We start from the raw sequence: 27325 nt of genomic DNA on the forward strand, positions 1-27325 counted from the left end.
CAATGTCATGTTCTTGAGTGTACAGGCAGCTCCTTCCATTCATAGCAAGGCTTGGAAAGATTAGATTTTTATCAGTGAGTGTCAGCAAATTATTTTGCCATACACACAGTAAATGAAGGAAAAAAATATTTCCATCGATAATAATCAAAGTCTACAGATAGGGAAAAAATGAAAAAATGCTATTTGAGACATTAAGATTTAAGGATATTTACTTTGAATATTTGACATGACATTGACAATTTATGTTTTAATGGTCATAAATCTTTAATTTTTTTAATCGCTACATCTACTGTCATTAAATAATTACTGTCTGACATCCCCATTGTCTGATGCCCCCATAATTTCAGATATATGAAATTTTAAATTGATAAACAATGTTTTAAAATAATCAAAAAGAACAGGAGTACTTGTGGCACCTTAAAGACTAACAAATTTATTTTAGCATGAGCTTTCGTGAGCTACAGCTCACTTCTTCGGATGCATAGCTGTGTTGTAAATGGCTTGTCTAGTTTTTGTAAAGTCTATCCATGAGGAAGTTTGTGTAGAAGGTTGGTTTTTCATGAGAGTATCTAATTTTGAGAGTTCAGTCTTAATCTTCCCCTGTTTGCTCATGCTAAAATAAATTTGTTAGTCTTTAAGGTGCCACAAGTACTCCTATTCTTTTTGCGGATACAGACTAACACGGCTGCTACTCTGAAACCTTAAAATAATCAGTAAAACTTATTAAAAAAATAAAAATCTAATTCTGCCAAGACTATTCATAACTTTGCCAAGCATTAAAAGAGTGAAATTAACAAGACATTTGTGGTCAGTTTGGATGCAGCTATTCAAAATGCTCTGGGCAGTAAACCTAGCAAAATCATACCCATTTCATTCTGCTCCTTCTTGGAAAACTTATGAGCAACTGCAGAAAATTATTGGAGGGAAGACCCCAAAAGCAAAGGACAGACAGAATAATGGAGGCCCTCCCCCTCTCCCACCTCATTCAAACATCACACATACCAGTCAGCAGACAGGAAGAGAGGTAAGAGATGCAAAAACTCCTTTCCTTGCAGCCACCACACAGCTTGAAAGCAGTAGAGTTGTGGACCTCACAACCTTGGCCCTAAGAATCAAGGGTCTCTGAAAAGAGGGAGGGGGGAGAGTGTATGCACAAAAGAGATCACAGATGCCTTCCCCTTCTAAGTGCTATATAGACAGAAATCTCCTACCAGCCATAATCTTACATGAACAAATGGATCCCACAAGTAGAGTCCCAGGAAAGTGGGCTGGTAGAAATCCCAGCACGCACACTCACTCCTTCCAGAGCCTTAAGGAAAAAGGGACTGGCTTCTCACAATGATGCTGTCCCTTGAGCCCCACTGTTGTCTCCCCTCCTCTGCACCATTTTTTTTTTAAATTGCTTTTCAGCCTCTAATACAGCAAATCCTCTAGCTAGTAGATTTTTGATACATTTTTCACATTGCTCACTAACTCGAACTACTATAATTTCGACTAAATGATACAAATGCTAAAGAAATAGCTTGTGTATATCAGATCATAAGGAGAAAGCTCAATAACGAAGAGGTATTCGAACTCCAGAACCATTAATCCACTACATTCTCTTTAAGAACACCACATTTGTAAAATTACAAAGGGCCTCATTCTCATTTGCACTAAATCTCCTTTTCCCCAGAATGGGGTAAATAAAAATTAGGCCCAAAAGGTTGAAAAAATAATTGACAATTTTGTGTCTCAAAAAGAAAATACTTGACAATTTAACTGCCTTCTATATCAGATAACAGATGCCAGTAGCATTTTTAGTGCAGTCATCTGGAAACTAGATCTAACAAGCATCATGATGAGCATTATTTTTAATTGGTGTGGAGGCGTAGACAACTGTGGGGCTCAAGGGACAGCCTCTTTGTGAGAAGAAAGTCCCCCTTTCCATAAGGCTCTGGAAGAAGTGAGTGTGCTGGGACTTCTAACAGCCTGCTTTCCTCAGGCTCTACTTCCACTTCAGCTGAAAGCTTTACTGAAAATAGCACCAGCTAAGTCAATCTTGTAAATCTGCTACGCAGCCAAAGAAAATAACCGCAGGTCTTACTATTAAAAGGGGGGGGGGGGGAGGGAAGACATTGTCCTGAATCACCTTTAGGTTACCATATTTTATTTAAGGCAAGTTTGATAGAAAAATGCACTGAATTGTGCTGGAGCACCTACATAAGTAGATGTGCATGTTCTGATCTTTCACTAAATCCAAGTGTCCATTTTAAAAACTGGTCTCCATAGCCTACTACCACATTAAAGGTTTGATTCTGCAATCTGCTTGCCACATTCAACACCTATTAACTTCACTGGGAATTATGGGTCTTCAGAACCTCACAGGAACAGGCCTCAAGTAAGCATTTCTGGAAATAGTGGCTCCGACAAGTAGGGCAGGCAGAATTTGACTTTTAATTTTTTTCTAATTTCAATGATTGACCTTCACTTAAGATTTTTGATTTTTAACTATTTTTACACCTGCTAGAAATTGAGAGAGCAGAGACCCTGCCAGCCAGGAGGAAGGTGAGCCCCACGCTGTGGGGTGCTGCTGAACAGTTCCTGTCCAGGGGAGGCTCCCACACTCATGGCTAGTCAGTGAGCGAGCAGGGCCACGAGAGTGAAGTTGTAGAGGGTTCCCCTGCACAGCTGCGGGCCAGTGACAACCAACCCCTGCAGGCACAAGGATGCCTGAAGCATAAGCCCTTGAATCAGAGGCCTGAGCTAAAGTAGTGGTCAAACCTTTGCTGATATAAAGCAAAACCAGGCTGTGAGCTAGAGGCAGGCCCTGCTCACAGAATCTGGCAAGAACAGGGCTTATATTGCAAAAACACATTCCTAAGAGGTGATTGTGCGATTGCTCTGTGCCTAACACATTCCAGAAGGGTGGTACCAAACACCCCAATACCAAAACATCCCCTAAAGATAACAAGAAAAGGCTGACCCATCCTAAAGATAAGGTCAGGAGATGCATAGAGATAGATGTACAAGGTGATCGCTGACACACTCTGACGGAGCCAGTTTTCATCTAACTATGTCAGAGGGGCAGTACATTAACTTAGGAGTCTCAGAGGGACCGTCTTTGGCCAGCTGCAAACACCTGGTGGGAGTCTTGGGGAAGTAGCTCCGTGAATTTGCCCACCGCCGTCCCGGTGTTGTAGTTGTATCGGCTAATTAGGGCTTGCTGGTTTACCACCCTGAGTTGGAGGCCTCCAGCAGAGTATACTTCGCGGTCCAATAAGTCCATGCGCCTAGCCTCCTTGGATTCTGGCGAAGGAGCTTGCGGGCCATGGTGCTCCCTTTCATTAACCGATTGCACGACCAGGGAGCAGGGTGCACGTACAGATACTCGTACCCCTTAGAGGGTACCATGTACTTCCACTCAACAACCCTGGCCATGGGCGGAATAGAGGCTGGAGATTGCCAGATGGTATCGGCGTTTGCCTGAATGGTACGAATAAAGGGCAAGGCCACTGTTGTGGGGGTGTCAGCTGATAAAATATCCACCACAGAGTCTTCTGTCTCCGGGACCTCCTCCACCTGAAGATTCATATTCTGGGCCACCCGCCTCAGAAGGTCCTGATGGGCCCTCAGGTCAATTGGGGGAGGGCCAGAGGAGGATGTCCCGGCCACCGCTTCATCTGGAGAGGAGGAAGAGGAGAGGCCAGGGACAAGAGGGTCCTGCGTGTGCTCTTGTTGTTGGGCGGTGTCAGGTTCGGGTGGGACCTGAGAGTCTCTCGGTGGAATGGAAGCTTCATCCGTACCTGCAGGAGGGGAGCAGCTTACAGTCGCCTCTGGCCCTCGATGTTCAGATGGCACGGAGCGTGATGCCTCTGGGGGCGCACCTTGGGCTTGGTGATACGTCCAAGGTGTCCAGAACGACCACTGATGGGGCCCTTGTTCTTGACCTTGGGTCTCCTGGAAGACTCTGAGTCACGGTCCTGTGCATAGGAAGCACTGTCCGCGTGAGATGACACTGAGGTGTGTCTAGACAGCCAAGGAGGAGCGGAGAAACTCTGAGAAGGGGCCACGTCTCTAGACGATCTCTCTCTGGGCAGCACTGGAGAGCGGTAGCGGGCACCATAACGGTACCGTGAACGAGACCGGGAGCTGCAACAGTATCAGTGCCGGAAGGTCGACCGGGATCTCGAGGCTCGCTGCCTGGAGCGGCTGTGAGAGGCGCGCTGCCGGGAACGGTGCCGGGAGCTGGATCGGTACCGGAAGTGCCAGGCTGGCGAACGAGACGCCGAGCGGTGCCACGAGTGCGTCCGGTACCGTGATGGAGAGCGGTGCCGGGACTGCGAACAGCGTCGGGACCGAGAACGCCGGTGGGACTCAGATCTTGATCGGTGCCCCTCAGTGGTGCCGACGGAGGGTGGCCTCAGCAGGGCAGGCTTGCCAATGGACTGAATGACCCGCACCGGCGGTGCCAGGGGTTGAGGCAGTGCAGACTCCGTCAGTGCAATTAAATCCCTCGCCGTGGAAAAGGTCTCTGGCGTGGACGGGATAGTGAGCTCGACCACAGCGTGCGCCGGGGAGCTTTGAGGCACCGGACTCGACGGTCCTTGCGGTACCGGAATTGACGGTGCCGAAGCTGGCGGTGCCGCGGCAGGTGTCGGTGCTGGGCGGTCCGACTTAGGCGGGTGCTCCGACTGTGGTGCAGGCGGCACCAAAGCAGCGGGAGTCTTATGATGCTCCTTGACCCGCAGTGACAGGGAACTGTGCCAAGCCGACATCGGTGCCGGCGATGGTCGGTGCCAAGGGGCCTTAGTGGTACCGGGGCGATCCGGAGCTGAAAGAGCGCTTCTTTCTGATGTAGATTGTTCAGCGCTTGGTGCCGAGGGCGTTGGACTAAGAGCTGCCTCCATCAGGAGCTGTTTGAGGCAAAAGTCCCGCTCTTTCTTTGTCCTCGGCTTAAAGGCCTTACAGATCCGGCACTTATCTGAGAGATGGGATTCCCTGAGGCACTTAAGGCAGGAGTCGTGGGGATCTCCCGTTGGCATCGGCTTATGGCAGGCCGAGCACGGTTTGAAGCCCGGAGACCCGGGCATGAGCCCCGGTACCAGGTGGGGGGAAGGGGCTAATCCCCGATCCCCTCACAGCTATATACACTAACTATATTATAGAAACGACTAAAACTAACTACAACTATAAAGATTATAACTATATACACAACTATTAGTAAGGAACTACGAGTAGGCTAGGGAAGTGGAGATCAGCTAAGCCGCGCTCCACTGTTCCAACGACCGACACGGGCGGTAAGAAGGAACTGAAGGGCCGTTGGGTCGGCAGGGGTATATATTCACCGCCATAGCGGCGCCACTCCAGGGGGCGCCCAGCCGACCCACCAAGTGTTGCTAGGGTAAAAAATCTTCCGACGAACGTGCACGCAGCACACGCACACCTAATTGGAATCGATATGAGCAAGCACTTGAAGAAGAACATGAAATATATGGGAGAATGCAGGTTAAAAACAGAACAGGAGACATACAATTCTCCCCCAAGGAGTTCAGTCACAAATTTAATTAACGCTTTTTTTTTTTTTTTAAACAAACGTCATCAGCATGGAAGCAGGTCCTCTGGAACGACAGCTGAAGCATGAAGAGGCATATGAATCTTTAGTGCATTTGGCATGTAAATAGATGCCAGCTACAACAGTGCCATGTGAACGTCTGTTCTCACTTTCAGGTGACGTAATTACGAAATGGGCAGCATTATCTCCTGTAAATGTAAACAAACTTGTTTTTTTTAGCAATTGGCTGAACAAGAAGGAGGACTGAGTGGACATGTAGGCTCTGAAGTTTTACATTGTTTTGTTTTTGAATGCAATTATGTAACAAAAAAACTACATTTGTAAGTTGCACTTTCATGATAAAGAGATTACACTACAAGACTTGTATGAGGTGAATTGTAAAATACTATTTCTTTTATCATTTTTACAGTGCAAATATTTGTAATAAAAATCATATAAAGTGAGAACTATACACTTTGTATTCTGTGTTGTAACTGAAATCGATATAACTGAAAAAGTAGAAAAACAACCCAAAATATTTAATAAATTTCAATTGGTATTCTATTGTTTAACAGTGTGATTAATCGTATTTAATTTTTTTGAGTTAAATTGCATGAGTTAACTGCGATTAATTGACAGCCTTACTTCAAACTAAAAAAAACTGAGTTGGTTAACACCTAAAATTGATGCATTAACATATGGAGTTGCCCAAAAACAGTTAGCTACAGCATGTAAAGGCACTCCTGCAATCCATTTGGCATGCACACAAAAGCAACATGCACTGGGGAAACAAAAGACGGTTACTCACCATTGTAACTGTTGTTCTTCGAGATATGTTGCTCATATCCATTCCATGTAGGTGTGCGCGCGCCGTGTGCACGTTCGTCGGAAGACTTTTACCCTAGCAACTCAGTGGGTCGGCTGGGCGCCCCCTGGAGTGGCGCCACTATGGCCCCGGATATATACACCAGCCGACCCACCCACTCCTCAGTTCCTTCTTGCCGGCTACTCCGACAGTGGGGAAGGAGGGTGGGTGTGGAATGGATATGAGCAACACATCTCGAAGAACAACAGTTACAACGGTGAGTAACCGTCTTTTCTTCTTCGAGTGATTGCTCATATCCATTCCATGTAGGTGATTCCCAAGCCTTACCTAGGCGGTGGGGTCAGAGTGAGACGTGGCAGAATGTAAAACTGCCGAGCCGAAGGCCGCATCGTCTCTAGACTGCTGCACCAGCGCGTAGTGCGAAGCAAACGTATGGACCGATGACCAGGTCGCTGCACAGCAGATCTCCTGGACTGGTACATGAGCCAGGAAGGCGGCTGAAGAAGCCTGAGCCCTCGTAGAATGGGCAGTGAGATGGCCCGCTGGGACATGGGCCAAGTCATAGCACATGCGGATGCATGCTGTTAGCCACGAGAAAATCCTTTGAGTGGAGATGGGAAGGCCTTTCATACGGTCTGCTACGGCCACAAAGAGCTGGGGGGACTTACGAAAGGGCCTTGTGCGGTCAATATAAAATGCAAGCGCCCTGCGGACATCCAGGGAGTGTAATCGCTGCTCCCGTGGAGATGAATGAGGTTTTGGGGAGAAGACCAGGAGGAAGATGTCCTGGCTGGTGTGGAAGGCCGAAACCACCTTAGGGAGAAAAGCGGGATGCAGCCGCAATTGAACCTTGTCCTTGTGAAAGACAGTGTAAGGAGGGTCTACAGTGAGAGCTCGGAGCCTCTCCTAGCCGAAGTAATGGCCACCAGGAAAACCATCTTCCATGACAGGTATAGAAGAGAACAGGTTGCCAGCGGCTCAAAGGGCGGACCCATGAGCCTGTTGAGTACTAGGTTCAGGTCCCAGGTAGGGGTGGGGTGACGGATCTGAGGGTAGAGACGGTCCAGCCCTTTACGGAACCTAGCGACCACCGGGTGAGAGAACACCGAGTGTCCACCCTCGCCAGGATGGAAAGCGGATATGGCCGCTAAGTGGACCTTCAGGGAAGATATGGCAAGGCCCAGCTGTTTAAAGGTGCCATAGGTAGTCCAGGATGACTGGAACGGGGACCTCTGTGGGCCCGAGACGCACACCAGACCGAGAAACGCTTTCACTTGGCCAAGTATGTGGACCGGGTGGAAGGCTTCCTGCTGCTGAGCAGGATGTGCTGCACAGGGGTGGAGCAGCGTAGCTCTGAGGTGTCTAGCCACGCAGGAGCCACGCCGTGAGGTGGAGAGCCGGGAGGTCCGGATGGCGGAGACTGCCGTGCTCCTGAGTTATAAGGTCCGGGCAGAGGAGGAGGGTGATCGGTGGGGACACCGAGAGGCTGAGCAGCGTGGTGTACCAGGGTTGCCTGGGCCACGCCGGAGCAATCAGGATCAGATGAGCCCTGTCCTGGCGGAGCTTCAGCAGAACCTTGTGGACTAGTGGAAACAGGGGAAAACGCATAGCACAGCTGGTGCGACCACTGAATGAGAAAAGTGTCCGAGCTCAACCCTGGCGAGTGGCCCCGGAACGAGCAGAACGTTTGGCACTTCCTGTTCGCACGTGTCGCGAAGAGGTCCACCTGGGGAAAGCCCCACTTGCGGAAAATCGCATGGATAATGTCCGGTCTTATGGACCACTCATGGCACAGGAAGGATCTGCTCAACCGATCCGCCAGAGTGTTCCGAACTCCCGGGAGAAAGGATGCTACCAGATCGATCGTATGTGCTATGCAGAAGTCTCATAACTCGATGGCTTCTCGGCAAAGAGGGGAGGAGCGGGTCCCACCCTGTTTGTTTATGTAGTACATGGCCGTTGTGTTGTCCATAAAGACGGAGACAGAACGGCCGGACAGAAGCCTGAGGAACGCCTGGCATGCTAGGCGGACCGCTCTGAGCTCCCGCACTTTTATGTGGAGGGAGAGCTCCTCTGATGACCACAGGCCCTGGGTGCGCAGGTGGCCTAGGTGGGCTCCCCAGCCGAGGGAAGACGCATCTGTCGTCAGAGACAGCGTGGGCTGAGGCGGATGAAAGGGCAACCCCGCACACACCATGGAGGGGTTTTGCCACCAGTCGAGGGAGTGAAGGGCACGCGGCGGTACGGTGACCAAGGTGTCCATCGAGTCTCTGGCCGGACGGTACACCGAGTGGAGCCACGTCTGAAAGGGGCGGAGTCGGAGCCGGGCGTACTTGGTGACGTACGTACACGCCGCCATGTGGCCCAGCAGAGCGAGGTAAGTGCAGACCGAGGTCGTGGGGAAGGCCTGAAGGCTGCGGATGACGGCTGTCAACGCCAGGAACCTTGGCTGAGGAAGACAGGCCTTGGCCAGAGTGGAATCCAAGGTCGCTCCTATAAAGTCCAGCCTCTGAGTGGGAACCAGGGTGGATTTGTCTACACTGAGCATCAGGCCGAGGCTCGTGAACAGGTCCTTTGCCACATGGACATGCTCCCCGACTTGTTCCCGGGAGGCCCCCTTCAGGAGCCAGTTGTCCAGGTAGGGGAACACGTGGAGCCCTTGGCGACGGAGGTGGGCGGCCACCACTGCCATGCACTTCGTGAATACTCGAGGTGCTGTGGAGATGCCGAAGGGAAGGACCGTGAACTGGAAATGGCGATGGCCCGCCACGAAACGGAGGTATTGTCTGTGGAGAGGAAATATGGCTATATGAAAGTAAGCGTCTTTCATGTCGAGGGCAGCATACCAGTCCCCGGGGTCCAAGGAAGGGATAATGGTCCCTAGGGAGACCATCCGGAACTTTAACTTTATTAAGAATTTTTTCAGGCCGCATAGGTCTAGGATCGGCCTGAGACCTCCTTTTGACTTTGGAATCAGGAAGTAACGGGAGTAAAATCCCCTGCCCCATTCTTTCTTTGGTACCTCCTCTATAGCTCCGATGCTGAGGAGCGTCTGGACCTCTTGTAAGAGGAATTGCTCATGAGAGGGGTCCCTGAAGAGGGACTGGGAGGGAGGATGGTAAGGCGGGGTTGAAGCAAACTGGAGGTGGTACCCGTGCTTCACGGTGCGCAGGACCCAGACATCTGAGGTCAGGAGGGACCACGAAGGGAAAAAATAAGAGAGGCGGTTGGAGAACGGGGGGAAAGGATCCCCTACTGTGAATAGTATGCTGTCCCCGGGAGTGCCTTCAAAAGGACGGCTTTGGGTCCGGCTGCGGTTTAGAGGAGCCGCAATTTTGGTTAGATTGAGGGCCCGAATAGCGGCCTCCACACCCTCGGCGTCTGCTGAAGTCTTGTCTCTGCCTAGGGACAGAGTACGGGCGGAAGTGCTGAGGGAGGTAAGTGCGTCGCTGGGTTACAGGGGTATGCATACCGAGGTTGCGCATAGTAACCCCTATTGTCTTTTAAGCTCTGAAGCCTAGAGTCAGTCTTCTCCGAAAACAGGTCCTTGCCCTCGAAGGGCAAGTCCTGTATGGTGTACTGGAGCTCAGGCAGAAGGTTGGAAGCCTGCAGCCAGGAGATGCGTCTCATGGTAACGCCGTCTGCCAAGGTCCGGGCTGCGGAGTCCGCCGCGTCTAGGGAGGCCTGCAACAAGGTCCTAGCCACCTTCTTCCCTTCCTCCAGGAAGGCTTTGTACTCCTGGCAGGAATCTGGGGGAAGCAACTCCCGGAATTTCACCATCTCCGCCCAGGTGTTATAGTCGTAGCGACTCAGCAGAGCATACTGATTCACTACGCAGAGCTGTAAGGCGCCCGCCGAATACACCTTACGACCCAGGAGGTCCATCCTTCTGGCCTCCTTGGACTTTGGAGCAGGGGCCGGTTGTCCATGGCACTCCTTGTCATTAACGGACTGGACGACCAGAGATGAGGGAGGAGGGTGCATGCAGAGGTACTCATACCCATGGGATGGCACCATGTATTTTCGCTCGACCCCCTTTGCCGTCGGTGGAATCGAAGCCGGCGATTGCCAAAGGGTATCTGCCTTGGCCTGGATAGTCTTAATAAACGGCAGAGCCATTCTCGTGGGCAAGTCCGCTGCCAGGATGCTGCAAACATGGTCTTCGACCTCTGGGACCTCCTCCACCTGCAGGTTGATATTTAGGGTGATTCGCCTGAGGAGGTCCTGATGAGCAGCAAGGTCAACTGGGGGTGGGCTCGAGGACGATGAGCCCGCCACTGCCTCATCCGGTGAAGAGGAGGACGAGACACCGGGGGCGAGGGCATCTGGTATCTGCTCCTCAAGCTGAGGCTCTTCCTCCAGTTGCACCGGTGAGGCGGCTGGAGGACGTAACTGGGCGTCCGTGCCAGCTGGCGGAGGACGACTAATTGTGGCCTCAGGGGCTTGATGCTCCGATGAGCCAGCCTGCGACGGAACCAGGGGAGCACCTTGGGCCTGATGGTATGCCCACAGTGTCCAAAAGGGCCACTGCTGATTACCCTGCGCTTCAGAATGTGCTTCCTGAAACAAGCCCTCCGGTACATCCGCTTCCTGGTCCTGGGAGTAGTAACTTCCCACCTGGGACGAAGCCGACGGATGCCTGGAAGGCCATGGTGGAGCAGATAGGCCTTGAGCCGACGTCCCCACTGATCTGGTGCTCTTCCGCACCGGGGAGCGGTGCCGCGAAGAACTCTGGTGCCGGGAACGAGACCGGGACCTACAACTGGCCCGGTGCCGGGAGGTCAACCTAGATCTGGAGTATCGGCGTCGGGAGTGGCTTCTGGAGAAGCGGTGCCGTGATCGGTGCCGTGACCTCGAGCGGTGCCGGGAGTAATACAACGGCGACCGGGATCGAGAACGATGCCACGAGTCCAACCGGTGCCGTGCCGGGACTGCGAGCGGCGTGAAGAGCGAGAACGGTGCTGGGACCTGGAACACCGGCGGAACCGCGATCGGGAGCGGTGCCGGTCAGGAGCGCTGGCGGAAGCAGGATGGATCAATGCTGGCTTCCTGATGGACTGGATGACCCGCACCGGCGGTGCCAGGAGTGGCGGCGGTGCCGCATCCGACAGCGCGATCAGGTCCTTCGCAACCTCACAGGTCTCTGGCGTGGATGGCACGATCAACTCGACCACGGCGGGTGCCGGGGAGACAGGAGCCGGACTCGACGGGCCTTGGCGAACCGGAGTCGACGGCAACGGCTTAGCAGGCAACGCGGTGGCTGCAGGCACTGGGTGGTGCGACGGAGCCGTGCCCTCATGCCGCACCTCGGGCGGTGCCGGGGTGGCAGGGGTCTTAGGTTTCCTCGCTCGAGGAGAGAGCAAGCGCCTCTGGCTTGACTTAGGCACCGGTGACGTGCAGTGCCGAGACGGAGTGGGCGCACCGGTGCGGCCCGGTGCCGAAGAGGAACTCCTCGAGTCAGATGGAGGCGCACTCGGTGCCGAGGACGGAGGGGTTAGAGCCGCCTCCATGAGGAGCTGTTTAAGTCTAATGTCCCTCTCCTTCTTGGTGCGAGGCTTAAAGGACTTACAAATGGAACACTTAGCCGATAAGTGCAACTCCCTGAGGCACTTTAAACAGGAGTCATGCGGATCTCCTGTAGGCATCGGGCAATGGCATGCCAAGCACGGCTTGAATCCCGGGGAGCCGGGCATGAGCTCCAGTCCCGGTGCGGGGAGGGCCTAAGTCCCGAACCCAACTAAACTTACTGAACTCTAATTTAACAACTAAGAATTAACTATGCTATCTAAATTTAAACTAATTTGAGAACTATATACACAAGAACTATGAGAATGCTAGGGAGGTGGAGGTCAGCTAAGCTGCACTCCACTGTTCCAACGACCGACACGGGCGGTAAGAAGGAACTGAGGAGTGGGTGGGTCGGCTGGTGTATATATCCGGAGCCATGGTGGCGCCACTCCAGGGGGCGCCCAGCTGACCCACTGAGTTGCTAGGGTAAAAGTCTTCCGACGAACGTGCACGCGGCGCGCGCACACCTACATGGAATGGATATGAGCAATCACTCGAAGAAGAAATTCAGGTTTTTCCAGAGGAGGTAACTACCCCCACTCTCAGAGCCAGGATAAAAACCTGGAGTGTGGGTTCCCCACTGTTTTGACCCACTGAACCACACTCCGTGCTCAGAGCTAAAAATATAACTTCTTTTCTCAAATATTATTACATACCTATTAAGTTTTCCTTTATATCCTTTATCAGTTTGCTAAATTTGCTGCTGCTGCTTCCTGTACTTTGAGATATCTTAATAGAGTTACTCTCTCTTGGCTCAGGTCTCCCAACCTTCCTAGGTTGTTCTTCCCCCCTTCTAAATTCTGTTTTAAAAGTTATAGTTTTTACAGAAACCTCCAAAAGATAAAGCAATTGAAAACAGAACAAAACAAAACAAGGTAAAAACTTTAAATAAATCCAGTAAGTTAATTATTTTAACCCTTCAGGAATGCAACAGCTGGAATTACTCCTAACTTCCTTAAAGATATGGCTGCCAAGCAATAGAAATGCAGACTCTGCTTCTAATCCTAACCACTGACTAATATTTGAAACATGGGCTTTCCTTATTTCCATATACCAGAGTTTTAAAATAAAGTTGAATATAAAGTAATTAAAAAAATGCCTTAAGTTAAATTAATACAACAGATTTGGCAAATATAAATTATCAATTTTTAATAAAAAAGTTTTAAATAAAAAGGTAATAACTTGTTTATTTAAATGTTTAACCCTTGTGTTTATTTTTTATTTGCCTTATTTTGTATAGTTAGAAATAGAATTCGGGCACCATTTGTTTTTAATTGTCCTGTATGTCATGTATGTTGCCCTGTGTTGTATAGTGTGTCACTTGACTTTTTGTTTTGTTTTGTTTTTATTTTGTTGTAACAAAAGTCAATTTTATACCATTTTTTAATACAAGTGGTACCACACTGTTTTAATATTATGGTTGGGGTATAATCATCATAATATAATTAATACCATTTTTTCTTCAAAATTCAAAAAGGTCTCAGCAACGTTAAGGTAAAAGAAATATTAACCATGTGTCAATTTCTTGTCTGAGTTTTTATAAAATTGTTTGCACTTCTAAATGTAGTTATAAGAATGTTAGAGCAAAAATGTTTAAAAACAATTTATGCATAAAGCCAAACAAACAATTTAACAGCTTTCCACCTTTTCAACAGGTTTCCAGCTTTATCTCCCAAACACAACCAAGTGTCATGGAAGTTTAATACCCTCAAAGTATTTTCATAGACCTGTATTTAAAATTCATTTTGGTTTAATTTTTATTCTCCTAAGTTATGTTAAAGGGAAGTAGTGGTTGTTAATGTTTGTGCTTCTAAGCAGTTAAAAGTAGAATTGGTATCACATCCAAATTAACTCTAAAAGTGTCGTAAATATTACGTTAACTCTTTTGCTAACACAGAGTGCTCAGCAGGGAAAAGCAATACCCTTATAGAAGATTGCGAGCATCTATTTTAGCAGTGAAGTATTATATTTAATATAAAATATTAGTAATGCACCTTAAGTAAAAATGAATGTCTACACAACAATTGCAAAAGTATAGCTCGTGTCTTAAAAGACTTGGTCCCTATTACATTGTAAACACACTAAGCTACTCTGTGTATTAAGTTTGGGTTTCTGAAAACAAGAGAAATGTAAACAAGCAAAAAAACTTTATTGGGTTAACCAACTTAGGGCATGTCTATACTTGCCATCTAAGGCGGGAAAAGTCCCTTTTTGCGGAAAAGCCATGGGAGCATCTACCTTTATCAATGACTTTTTGCAGTGAAACTTCTGCGTTTCACCGCAAAAAGAAAACCACCTCCACGAGAGGCATACAGCTCTTGCCAGTAATGCTTTTGCAGTGATGTGCAACTGAAGGCACATTCTTACTGTTTACAAACCTTTTAGCCTCTGGAGGATATCCCACAGTGCCTAGTTGACCACTCTGGCCAGCAGCTCTGCTGCTCTGATGCCAGATAAACAGACATCCACCCCTCCCCCTGTAAAGCCAAGGGAACTTTGAAACTCCTCTTCCTGTTTTTTTGTCAAGTGCTCACTTGTCATCTAGCCAGGTGACAATGGCTGCTCCACTGAGCAAATGATCCCCTGCTTGGAGCAGTGCTGCGCTACTGGAGCTGATCAGTATTTGGGTAGAGGAGGGTGTGCAAGGACCCAGGATGCCCCATGACCACCCCCCCCCCCTTCCCACAAGACCTATCGTCAAAGTGGAGAGAGCTGCACTGTGGGATACTGAGGGCAGTACGATGGAAGTGCTGCAAATGTAAACACTGACGCCTTTGGAAGTGAGTACACAAACCAGTGCTTTTCTTTCACCATCACTATCACTGACAGCGCAAAAACTCTGCAAGTGTAGACATAGCCTTAAGCTGTTTAAGATTACATCCTACATACTAAAGACATCAGAAGATATCAGCGTACAGTGAAGAAACCACCAAGCATCAAGAAAAGAAAAATGAAGTGCTTTATAAATAAGAGACTGGTCAACTACACCTCAGTCTACCATATATAGACAATTAAGTTGGCAATCAGCTAGAAACAACTGTCATGCAATTTGAATTTGACTGTGTAAAAGCAACTGTATTATTGCTATATTGTTATACTATTGCTGTACTGTTGCATTATCACTGTACAACATTTACAATGTGCATAACATTGCGAAACTGTTTAACAAACAAACGGCAGCAAACACCACAAAGGCAAGAAAAACAAATTGGTAAAGAAATTATAAGTTACACAGTAACTACAAATTGGGTAAACAAATTCCCTGGTAGTACCAGTCACACTTTGGGGTCAGTGACACTGCCTTCTAAGCAAGGCACATTTTATTCAAAACACTCTTGTTCAGTGTCTGGGTACCAATACTAAATCCAGGCACAGCAATATTTGATAAACTGATTACTGTCCATTCAGTAGGTCATCTGGAAGACAGCATCCATAAGGAACAACTGGATTTATGTCAACAAATGGTGTATCACAGAGCAATGCAACAGAGAAGCTAGCCATTCCTGTTTCCTGCCCAGCAAGCTTATCAGAGAGTGACAACCAGCAGTAAGGGTAACCTATAACATGAGTACTGGGCAGTAAGTAACTAACTACAAATATTTATAGGTAAAGGCCTCATTTGTAATGTCACTACTCCACATTTCTTGTACTTCTCATATACATAGCACTATAAAACGCACTGTAATAATACCTATCCCAGTATTTTAAACCACTCAGCCTACTACCAATAATAATACAGGTGGTAACTGTAAATGCCCTAATAGGATGAGTTGCTCTCTGCAGTACCACAAGCGCCAAACCACAATACCAGATTGGAAAACTATTGTTATGCTTGAATATAAAGTGGTATACACACACACACACACACCCCTATGCAAACTACAAATATATATGCCATATCCATATTATTCATATATATTAATTATTTGGGAGTGTCTCTAAGACTCAATCATAAAACTACATTCCTCAATCAAAGCCCCAGGCCTAACATTCCCAGGCCCACCATAAGGGACTACAATTAATTGGAAAATAGAATCTGTCCATCAATCATACAACGGAATGTGCAGACTACAGGACAGAGAGGGCATGAATGTATGGATGGTAAAGTAATGTGACCACATAACAGCGTTTAGCCCACTGGGTCATCTTCAGTCCATGCATTATGCTTTTCCGGGATGATGGGTAAACATCCTCCCCATAAAAAGACAGAAAGTGGGGGAATGTAGTAGGAAGAGGGCCTGAAACATAAGCCCTTGTATCAGAGGCCTGAGCTAAAGTAGCAGTCAAACCTTTGCTGATATTAAGCAAAATCAGGCTGTGAGCTAGAGGCAGGCCCTGCTCACGGAATAAGGCAAGAACAGGGCTGATACTGCAAAAACACATTCCTGAGAGGTGCTAGGCACAGATCATTCACACAAACACATTCCAGAAGGGTGGTACCAGAACACTTCGATACCAACACATTCCCTAAAGGTAACAGGAACATGCTGACCCATCCTAAAGATAAGGTCAGGATGACAATGTGATGGATAGAGATGTACAAGGTGATAGGTAGAAACTGGCTCTGCCAGAGGGTGTCAACTAACTACATCAGAGGGGCAGTACGTAACTTATTTGTATTAATGTATAAAATGGAGTCTCAGAGAGAGCGTCTATGGCCAGCCAAGGGGATAGTGGAAAGTCCCGTCACTAACTGAGCTGCATCCACTGTCGCACACATACATGCACTGAGTGTACCTGTAACAAGTATAAGGCACCAATACCATGCTTCATCGACAATAAACCTGACCAAGTTCCTTTGCTACAAACCAAGTCAGTGGTTATTGGGCACTTCGATCAGAGCCTGCTGTACAGGCTATCTGGCCAGAGTCAGTACAGCATGCAGAGAGAACACACATGCAGCGCTTTGAAGCGCTAAGTGTAGTCAAAGCGCCAGCGCTGGGAGAAAACTCTCCCAGCACTGTCCGTACTCCACCTCCCTGTGGGGAATAACGGACAGCGCTGGGAGCGCGGCTCCCAGCGCTGGGGCTTTGACTACACTGGCGCTTTGTAGCGCCGCAATTTGCAGCGCTGCAGAGGGTGTGTTTTCACACCCTGCTGCAGCGCTGCAAATTTGTAAGTGTAGCCAAGCCCTTAGAGGGGCAGGACAAGGATCCCTGGCCAGGAATGCATGGACAAAGACTAGCCCCTAGCTGTGGGGTGCTGCTGAACAGTCCCTGCCCAGGAACCGCTACCATGAGCTGGTTGATGAGTACAGGTCTGTTGTCATGGCAGCGAGGGAGCGGGGCCACAACGGGACTCATAAGAATAGCCATAATGGGTCAGACCCAAAGGTCTACCTAGCCCAGTATCTGCTCTTCTGACAGCAGCCAATGCCAGGTGCTCCACGGGGAATGAACAGAACAGGCAGTCATCAAGTGATCCATCCCCTGTCACCTATTCCCAGCTTCTGGCAAACAGAGCCTAGGGACACCATCCCTGCCCATCCTGGCTAATAGCCATTGATTGATCTATCCTCCATGAACTTATATAGTTCTTTTTTGAACCCCAAGAGGGTTCCTGAGCAATGTTACTGAGCAATATTTTTTCATTGATTTCGGCATGTCAGCTGAAATCCATATTTACCAACATCTACCGATTAAAATAAAATCCTGCCAGGCCTACCTATAGGTTAATAATTGAGAGTACTATCTCCAGAAAAGTCTCTGAAGATACAGAATCCTGATATAACAACAGGAGGCCTTGTAAAGTCAAGTTTCATTTTCTGCAGTAAATTGGAGTAGTTCCTGAATTCTCCATAATTCTAAGTATCTATTAATGATCAGAGATGGCCCAGATGTGTTAGATTCTCACATGGGGGCACCCCTTGATAAGCTACTTTTCTCCTTCTCCCATTGATGGTTGCTGGACAGCCTGCTGAAGAAAAGCAGCACTCTGTATAGTGCCTGAAAGGATCAACTTGAGCAGGATTGCAAATAGGGTTGCCAATTTCAGTTGAACATATTCCTGGAGGTTTCATCATATGACAATCTTTACTTAAAGATTGAGCTTTAATTCCTGGAGATTCCAGAACAATCCTGGAGGGCTGACAACCCTAACTGCAAAGCTAACTGAAGTTTAAACTACCACCAGCCAAACACATTTTGCTAGAGCATAAATTATTATTTTCCTTTATCTAAAACTGTGCATTGTGCCAATTTTTTAAAAATTATTTACAGTACACATAAAGGCCACACTCTTCTACCCCTCTCTACCCCTCAAAAGACATTCACACAGACAAAATTCCCATCAATTTTAATAGGAATTCTTCCTGAGCAGTCTTAATTAAGAATTGCTGGGTACGGCATGTAATCAGGGAATCCATTAACCGGGGTGTTTCTTTGGGAAGCAAACTAAGTCCAATGGTAGTTAATGGCAAATGCTGTCAACTGCTGCTCAACGACACTGCTGTTTTAACTAAAATTGTGATGTTGGGTGTCAGTTAAAATGTTGCCTTTGTGAATCTTGGGCATCTTCTGTTGAATAAGATGACTGCTTAATTGGTAAACCAGATTATCCCAATAAGCATATTACACAATATAATAGTTACAAAGAAATTCAAAGTTGCCATCTTGAGTTTTTTGATAACATGGGGCCAAGTTATACTTTTGTTACATATGCATGCAGTTCCACAGACTTCAGCTAAAGGATTTGCACAAATAGCGTAAGCAGGATTCGACCCTTAGTTTCCAACAAAGTCTGGAGACTTTCATGGCTGTTTTAAAGTTAAGTTATCTTGTATATATTTTGGCCATTTAACATTTTATATGTATAATACCTACACTAATATTTAATAACTTGTACAAGTTGCCTTAAAACAATAAGTCCCCAACTTTTTGCATATACTAATCTGTCCATTAGCACTTACTATGCCATTACATAAGTGTAATGATTTTACTGCTGGGAAGTAAAATGAGAGGAGTCACTAACACCAACCCTCCCCTCCCAAAACCATTCATCGTTCTGGAGGTATCACACAAGTGACAGGTACTTCTAAAAATAATATTTATTAGGAGGTTAAATATAATTGAGCTACCTAGCACTGGAAGAAATTGCTGGAGTTTCACTTTAGTATTATCTACTTTGGCTACAAATCTATCATAAGCATTTAATTTATACCTAACTGGTGGAGTTAATCCTTAACTCATGTTTCTTGAGCAGGTAAGAATTGTGACAAAGGTCAAATCTGAGGTTTTATCACAAACCTAAGGAAAATTATCTTTCTTTTAAGATTTAGTTCACTATTCATGTCTTAATATTCTAGGAATTTTTATAGATTACATATAAAATGACAGATAGCTATAAGAACTAACTTTTGGGAAGAATTAACGTTTATTTGATTAGAGAATGTGAAACTTGAAAACGGCAGATTTGAAGAAAAGACAGATTTTTTAATTTGAATTGTGGCAGACTTTAAATTGGAACCACTTTAAATAGTACCAAGTTGTCAACAAGGGTGACAGGAGGTTTCTCTATCTCTCTACTTATGGAACAAATACAGTACTGGCAGCAGAGAAATGCAAACTTCTCCCACCAAATCCTGTGCCAACATGCTTCAACACTGAACTGGATAAAGCACCTTTAGGAGTAAATCTCCAGGATATCTCTGCTTAACTTCCACGAGGAGTATCATTTATGGTTGGAAGTGGACTGAGACTTAACATTTCGCATATAATTTGGTAACAGCTTTCATTCACTATTGACCTGCACTGGATTCAAAAGAGACATCTGATGGTAGGCTTCACATCTTGACAAAATATTTTAGTAGCAATTAACTAAAACACTGGAAGGTTTTCTGTTTGAACCCAGCTTAATGCATCATAGAATTCATTCGAAAAACCGGGTCAGTCTCTCTTTCCAAGTTAAAGGACTGTAAACTACATTTAAAATGCAAAATGCTCCGAGGTCACTGAATTACACAGCCGACAGCAACATTTTTCAATTTCCCCAAACTTAAATTTAATAATGAGCAATTAACCAATAAATCAGTCAGTAGTTGTATGTAATATGTAACATTTTAGCACTAACCTGAACCATGTTTTTTTCCTTTTAACTTTCCTTTTCTTTTTATTTTGTTGTTCTCTTTTCTTGCTTTCATTTCTATTTCTACGTAGTAATAAGGTCTGCCTGCCCTTTTTCCCCCCATCTGTCTTTGTTTTGGATACTCCTTTGAAATTGCTCTAGATTTCCCACACCTTCTGTCTCTCCTGTTTTCCTCCCACTAACCTATAATCTACGTCTTCCCAAATTTTTTCCTTGAATTTCAAACCCTAATGACAACAATCAGTAGGCAACAATCTCTCCTAAACTTCAGAAGAGTAACACCATATACAAATTACTGCTGTCACTGAAATATTAGTCAGGATGACAGTATGCCATAAAATGAGTACATACACAATGATAGCTCCTTACCTTCTGTGCTTTATCCTTCTGAAACACAAAGACGGGTGGAGCAATGGCAGGCTTTTCTGCAAAAAAAGAAATTGTTTTTTCCAACAGCATTAAATATTACAAAGTTATGTTCTGTGATTCTTTTCACAGAAAAAGAATGAATTCTGAAAATGTTCACCTCACAATTCAGGGCAATTGCATCTGTATACCCCCTCGGTGGTCCCGTTGGGGCACACACACCAGGCTCCTCAGCTGTCACCTATCTTCAGTAGAGGCCCGCATCCCTCTCCCTTCTAACTGGGTTTTGTCCAGGATGCACAGTTCCCTGCCTACACTGATTTTCCCAGCAACCCGACTGCCAAAACTGCCAACAACTGTGCTCTGCTTTCTCTTCAAAGGTTAGGAATAATGTAATTGCCAGCAGTTATGAGTTACCAAATAGCTCTTTATAAGCAAGCACATTTATTCTTATGGTGAAATATTTTAAAGACAGTAAAAGAATCTAAACACATGCTAATAAGCTTATCAGAGATCACCTCCAAACTTCAGCAAGGGCTCTGCTAACATTGGGGTTTTGTATGGTTACAAGTTCATAAACAGCCTTAGCTCAGAATAAACACAACCATGTTAATGTTAATGTTTCCTTTTACAGCCTGGGTCTTCAATCTTGAGATTCCACAAACAGATTATCAGTAGAAAATAGTTCCCTCCTACAAAAAGAAGGACTTTTGCATAACCAGAGTTGGGAATTTGCTCTCACCTTCCCATAGAGATTCCCTAGGCAAACCATTTAACATTGTTTATCCACACACCCATTCTTGTCTGGCCCATTGTTCAGACAGTCTTCTGAAGTTCACAACATCTCCCAGGAATCACTACTTTTGTATTTAATAAAATGGACTCCAGATACTAATTCAGTAAGGCTTTTCAAGGATATTGCAGAAATTTGCCGTATGTGTTCAAGTTCAAGTATTAGTTACGCTAGTTATAACTAAGGTGGGATTTGCAAGAGTGCCTAAAGGCAGGTCTACAGGGATGCAATTTGTTTTGGTTTTGGGTTTGTTTGTTTTTTGACATTTCAATGTCAGTAAAAGCCCTAGTGTAGCTGTAGTTATACTGGCATAGGAGTGCTTTTGCTATGTATACTCCTGGGGGGATGCTGGGGACTGCACGCCTGCAGAAAATCCCCTTCCCCCCCTCCCCCCCCGCCCCCCCAACAGTATTTCTGCGTTTCCCTGCAGAAAATGGCAGGGAAGCCACGCAGGGGGGAGGGGCGACCATGTGTGGAGTTTTTGTGGGGGACTGCCCTCCAAACAGAAGCGAGGCGTGGGGGCACACACAGGGTTACTTGCCACTGCCCTCATCCCTCATTTCTACAAATGCAGAACTGCTCAGCTGAAGGAGTGTGTCTCAGGCTCCACTGCAGCTGAACGCAGCCTCTTCAGTCCTAGTGCCAGTTGTGCTTCCCTTCTGTGTGCTGGGAGCCTTCCTATTTTCTGTGGAACACTGAGTGCCCACGGTGGGGCTGGGTAAAGGCGTGAGGGAAGGAAGGGAGGTGGAATAGGGCAGGGAGAGGGGAATGTGGGAGTGAGCGGAGGGGGATAAAGAAGAAAAGGGGATAGGGGAATTGGGAGTCCAGCATGCAGCATCTCCTCAGCAGTAGCTAGGGCTCTCCTTTTAAGCAAGCCCATCAAACTCTCACTCTGATAAGCCCTACCCTCTTACACCTGGACCTCTCCGACAAGCCCCCCAGACGCCCACCCCACTGAGCCCCAACCCACTGCACCTGGACCTCCACCCATCAAGTCCCACTCCCCCCAGCACCCGGACCCTCCCACCAAGCCTCCACACCCAGACCCCCCTGCTCCCCCACTGAGCCCAAACAACATTACCTGGATCCCCTGCAGAGTCCCATTGCCCCTGCACCCAGAACCACACAATGAGCCCCTGTGCATCCAGATCTCCCACTGAGCCGCCCGCACCCAGACTGCCCCACTCAGAAACTTTCAGCTCACACCTGGATTCCCCCACCCTAAGCCCCTCCACACTTGGCTGCGCAGGTTCAGCCCAGCAGGAGCCACACCAGGAGTGCCTGGCATAAAGGAGCTGTGGAGTGAGGGCTGTGGAGAATAGGTCCATCAATGGCTATTAGCCAAGATGGTCAGACATGCAATCCCATGCTCTGGAAGTCTTTAAGCCTCTGACTGCCAGAAGCTGGGACTGGAAAACATGGGATGGATGATTTGATCAATGTCTTGTTCTGTTCATTCCCTCTGGTGGCATTTGGCATTGGCCACTGTCAGAAGACAGGCTACTAGGCTAGATGGGCCATTGGTGTGATTCAGAATGGTAGTGGTGTCCAAACTTTTTATCTCACCCCCCCACCACCACCAGTAATGGAATGTGCTCAGGCCCTCCTGGACAGGGAACAGAACCACAGCCAGGCCAGGCACAGAGAGCAGGGGCTGGGACCACAAGCTGGAAGCAGGGCTGCATGTGTGGGCCGGGAGCAGAGCAGAGGCCACAGCTGTAGCCAGGGCTGGAGTAGAACTGGAGGGCACGCCCCCCCCCACTCCCCACTGGGGCCTAGTTCGGGCCCCACCCCACAGTTTGGGGACCACTGCAGTTCGGACATTCTTATGTTTAGGAGAGTTTGAAAATCCCAGCCCAAGACACCCCTGCCAGGCCTTTTGATAACTGCAGTCAAACAATTCCACATTTTATCATCTCTTGTCAAATATACGACAGTAAACTTTGGCGTTCTAATGTTTAACTCTGGATACATTGTCAATGATTTAGGGTGAACTTGAAAGTTTCAGAGCTCCTAGTAGCCACCACGAAAAATACCTGTGCTGCCATATGTTTTGAAATTTCAGAGGACCAAGTAGTTTACTGGGCACTTTACTTCATTAAACAATATCAACTTTCTAATAATTTTTAAGTGTAACTCACTAGATCACATTCTTACCATCGCTTTTCCTGATTTCACTATTGTTTCTCTCAATTCCTACAACATCTTTTCCCTGCTTTCATTAGTGCATTTCTTCCACACGCTGGCCTTCTCTCCAATGTACATTCCGCTTGTTTGCTGTCTCTCATGCTTCTCCCCGACTTTTTTGTTTGTTTGTTTATCCCACAAATTTCTCCCTCTCATCACTCAGTTCACTCCCCTCCACCTACCCAATCCCTCACATGTACATTCCGAAAAATTTACCAGGCACCCTATATTCAGAGTACTAAATTAAAGTGGAGAGTCTCAATATCAAGGGGCAACACCTAAAGAAATCAAGCCCCACAGAAGCTTTTGGTAAAAGGGGAGGGTGCTGGAATGTCTATCAGAATGCTGTCCCTAGACCCTGCTTCGTGAGCATCCATCTTTCAGGGTCTCTATCTAAAAGGTACCTGACAAATATGAAGCACCTTTTCACACATACACACTATCTGCTGTGAATAAGTGAGAATTCCCTGTTCCTCTGTCAACCTCAGACCCTCCTTGCCAATGCAAGGGGAGGCTCTACTGTTGCAGTTATTCTACCCTCTTGCTTTTTTGGATCTCCATGAGAACATCTCAATGCTCAGTAGAGCCATTCACAATGGTACTGAGAACTTATTACTGGATGGTATTCGCACATACAGAATTCAGCAATCTGTATTTGTAGTTCAAATTATTCCTGCCAAGGTATACGACCTCATACTTGTCAATAATTAATTTAATTGGGAATTGCGTTGTCCATTCCCATAGCTTTAAGTTCCTCTGAAATTCCCCACAATTTTCACTAGTATTGACTATCCTAAATAATTTTGTTGTCATCTGCAAAAATTTGCCACTTAATTTACATTTCCTAGATAGGCAGTTTCCTGGAGAAGACTGAATCTCCTGAACCTGACTCTGACTACCATGCTGGAGCCACATTTATTTGCTGACAAATAAAACTGGCAGAATTTTAAAATGTGTGCATACATTTTTAATTTTTTTTTCCACAGAAATTTTTGGCCCATAATTCCCTCTGGGGTATATATAGCTTATTTCTCTCAGGGAACTGGCATAACCAAAACTAGAAAAAGCACTATACTAGGAAGTTTTGCCAGTATAGTTATACCTATACATCCATATCACCAAACCTTTTCTAGACTAAGCCTAAGCAATTTACACACACAAGCATCACTTTCAATGACACTTATGCTTCTAAACAACTTAGGAACTTTGAGGAGGAAACAGGGGAATTTCAGAGGACCAAGTAGTTTACTGGGCACTGTACTTCATTAAACAATATCAACTTCCTAATAATTTTGAGAATTTCTCCTTTTGGGAAGCAAGGCCTTCCTTGCTATGAATCAAAGAGGAAAGGGAAGGAATTATATGAAGGATGCTGATGGGACACTAATCCTTTTTGTGGACAGTCACAATAGGACTTTTTAGCTCCCTTTTAATGTGTTTCAGGATGGATAAAAATCTATGATATTTTAATTGGCTTTTTATATTTAAATTAGCTTCTTTATTTAAATTAAATAATTTTTAAAAAAGAAATGTATTTAAAATGTAACCTGAAATTAAGATTATTAAAGACTAAAATTTAGATTATCTATTAAAGTCAATTAAATTACAACAACAATATTAAAGCAGTACATATGTTTACTGCTAAAGATTTACAAAAAGTCAAGCCACTGAACTGGCAGAAGCCACTAGCTAAGCCACTGGACGGAACCACAGTTTACTGAAGTGCTAAACCAACTTGATAGCAGTAGCCTCTTCTACAGGTGCAAAGAGAATATTTTCTTCAGTTCAGTTTATTCAACTAGTTCAGTGACTAGTTCATTCAAAGCTCAGAAAGTGACTGAGTTGAAAAAGCAGGAAAGCTTGTTTTCCTCTTCCATTTTATGAATAAAAACTAGGTGTGCAGATGAGATCTACCAATTTTACAGTCTTGAAGGAAATGGTGACAAGAAACAAAATCAGATCAATTCACTAACTACAGATACCATCTTTGTTTAATAAATCAGTTAGTTTTAAGAGTCTCTGGATTAAATTTAGAAGTATGAACAACAAGGGTGATGTTGTGGTGGGAGTCTGCTACAGACCACCAGACCAGGGGGATGAGGTGGATGAGGCTTTCTTCCAGCAACTAACAGAAGTTGCTAGATCACAGGCCCTGGTTCTCATGGGTGACTTTAATCACCCTGATATCTGCTGGGAGAGCAATACAGCAGTGCACAGACAATCCAGGAAGTTTCTGGAAAGTGTAGGGACAATTTCCTGGTGCAAGTGCTGGAGGAACCAACTAGGGGAAAAGCTCTTCTTGACCTGCTGCTCACAAACAGGGAAGAAATAGTAGAGGAAGCAATAGTGGATGGGAACCTGGGAGGCAGTGACCATGAGATGGTCGAGTTCAGGATCCTGACACAAGGAAGAAAGGAGAGCAGTAGAACAGAGACCCTGGACTTCGACTCCCTCAGGGAACTGATGGGCAAGGTCCCCCGGGAGAATAACATGACGGGGAAAGGAGTCGAGGAAAACTGGCTGTATTTTAAAGAATCCTTATTGAGGTTGCAGGAACAAACCATCCCGATGTGTAGGAAGAAAAGTAAATACGGCAGGTGACCAGCTTGGCTCAACAGTGAAATCCTTGCTCGTCTTAAACACAAAAAAACTGCTTACAAGAAGTGGAAGATTGGACAAATAACCAGGAAGGAGTAAAAGTATTGCTCAGGCATGCAGGAGTGAAATTAGGAAGGCCAAATCACACTTGGAGTTGCAGCTAGCCGGAGTAACAAGAAGGGTTCTTCAGGTATGTTAGCAACAAGAAGAAAGTCAAGGAAAGTGTGGGCCCCTTGCTGAATGAGGGAGGGAACCTAGTGACAGAGGATGTGGAGAAAGCTAGTGTACTCAATGCTTTTTTTTGCCTCTGTCTTCACAGACAAGGTCAGCTCCCAGGCAGCTGCACTCTGCAGCACGGTATGGGGAGGAGGTGACCAGCTCTCTGTGGGGAAAGAAGTAGTTCGGGACTATTTAGAAAAGCTGGACGAGCACAAGTCCATGGGGCCGGATGCACTGCATCCAAGGGTGCTAAAGGAGTTGGCCGATGAGACTGCAGAGCCATTGGCCATTATCTTTGAAAAATCATGGCGATCGGGGGAGGTCCCGGATGACTGGAAAAAAGCTAATGTAGTGTCCATCTTTAAAAAAGGGAAGAAGGAAGATCCAGGGAACTACAGGCCAGTCAGTCTCACCTCAGTCCCTGGAAAAATCATGGAACAGGTCCTCAAGGAATCAATTCTGAACCACTTAAAGGAGGGGAAAGTGATCAGGAACAGTCAGCATGGATTCACCAAGGGCAAGTTATGCTGACTAACCTAATTGCCTTCTATGATGAGATAACAGGCTCCGTGGATGAGGGGAAAGCAGTGGATGTGCTATTTCTGGACTTTAGCAAAGCTTTTGATACAGTCTCCCACAGTATTCTTGCCAGCAAGTTAAAGAAGTCTGGGATGGATGAATGGATAGTAAGGTGGATAGAAAACTGGCTAGATGGTCGGGCTCAACGGGTAGTGATCAATGGTTCCATGTCTAGTTGGCAGCCAGCATCAAGTGGAGTGCCCCAAGGGTCGGTGCTGGGGCCGGTTTTGTTCAATATCTTCATTAACGATCTGGAGGATGGTGTGGACTGCACCCTTAGCAAGTTTGCAGATGACACTAAACTGGGAGGAGTGGTTGATACGCTGGAGGGTAGGGATAGGATACAGAGGGACCTAGACAAATTAGAGGATTGGGCCAAAAGAAATATGATGAGGTTCAACAAGGACAAGTGCAGAGTCCTGCATTTAGGACGGAAGAATCCCATGCACTGCTATAGACTAGGGACCGAATGGCTGGGCAGCAGTTCTGCAGAAAGGGACCTAGGGGTTACAGTGGACAAAAAGCTGAATATGAGTCAACAGTGTGCCCTCGTTGCCAAGAAAGCTAATGGCAT

General features: G+C 46.6%; 1 protein-coding gene across 3 annotated transcripts in view; it reads right to left on the reverse strand.

The window, feature by feature from the left end:
* The window catches only part of RANBP3 (RAN binding protein 3), a 224602-nt gene that overhangs the window by 169887 nt on the left and 27390 nt on the right, over positions 1-27325 (reverse strand). For all 3 annotated transcript variants that reach the window (XM_039515887.1, XM_039515886.1, XM_039515888.1), the window contains exon 2: positions 20379-20434. In XM_039515887.1, coding sequence (XP_039371821.1) covers positions 20379-20434 — 56 coding nt within the window. The remainder of the gene's footprint in view (positions 1-20378; positions 20435-27325) is intronic.

This window comes from Mauremys reevesii, linkage group 26 (genome assembly GCF_016161935.1).
Source record: "Mauremys reevesii isolate NIE-2019 linkage group 26, ASM1616193v1, whole genome shotgun sequence".
Taxonomy (NCBI): Eukaryota; Metazoa; Chordata; order Testudines; family Geoemydidae; genus Mauremys; species Mauremys reevesii.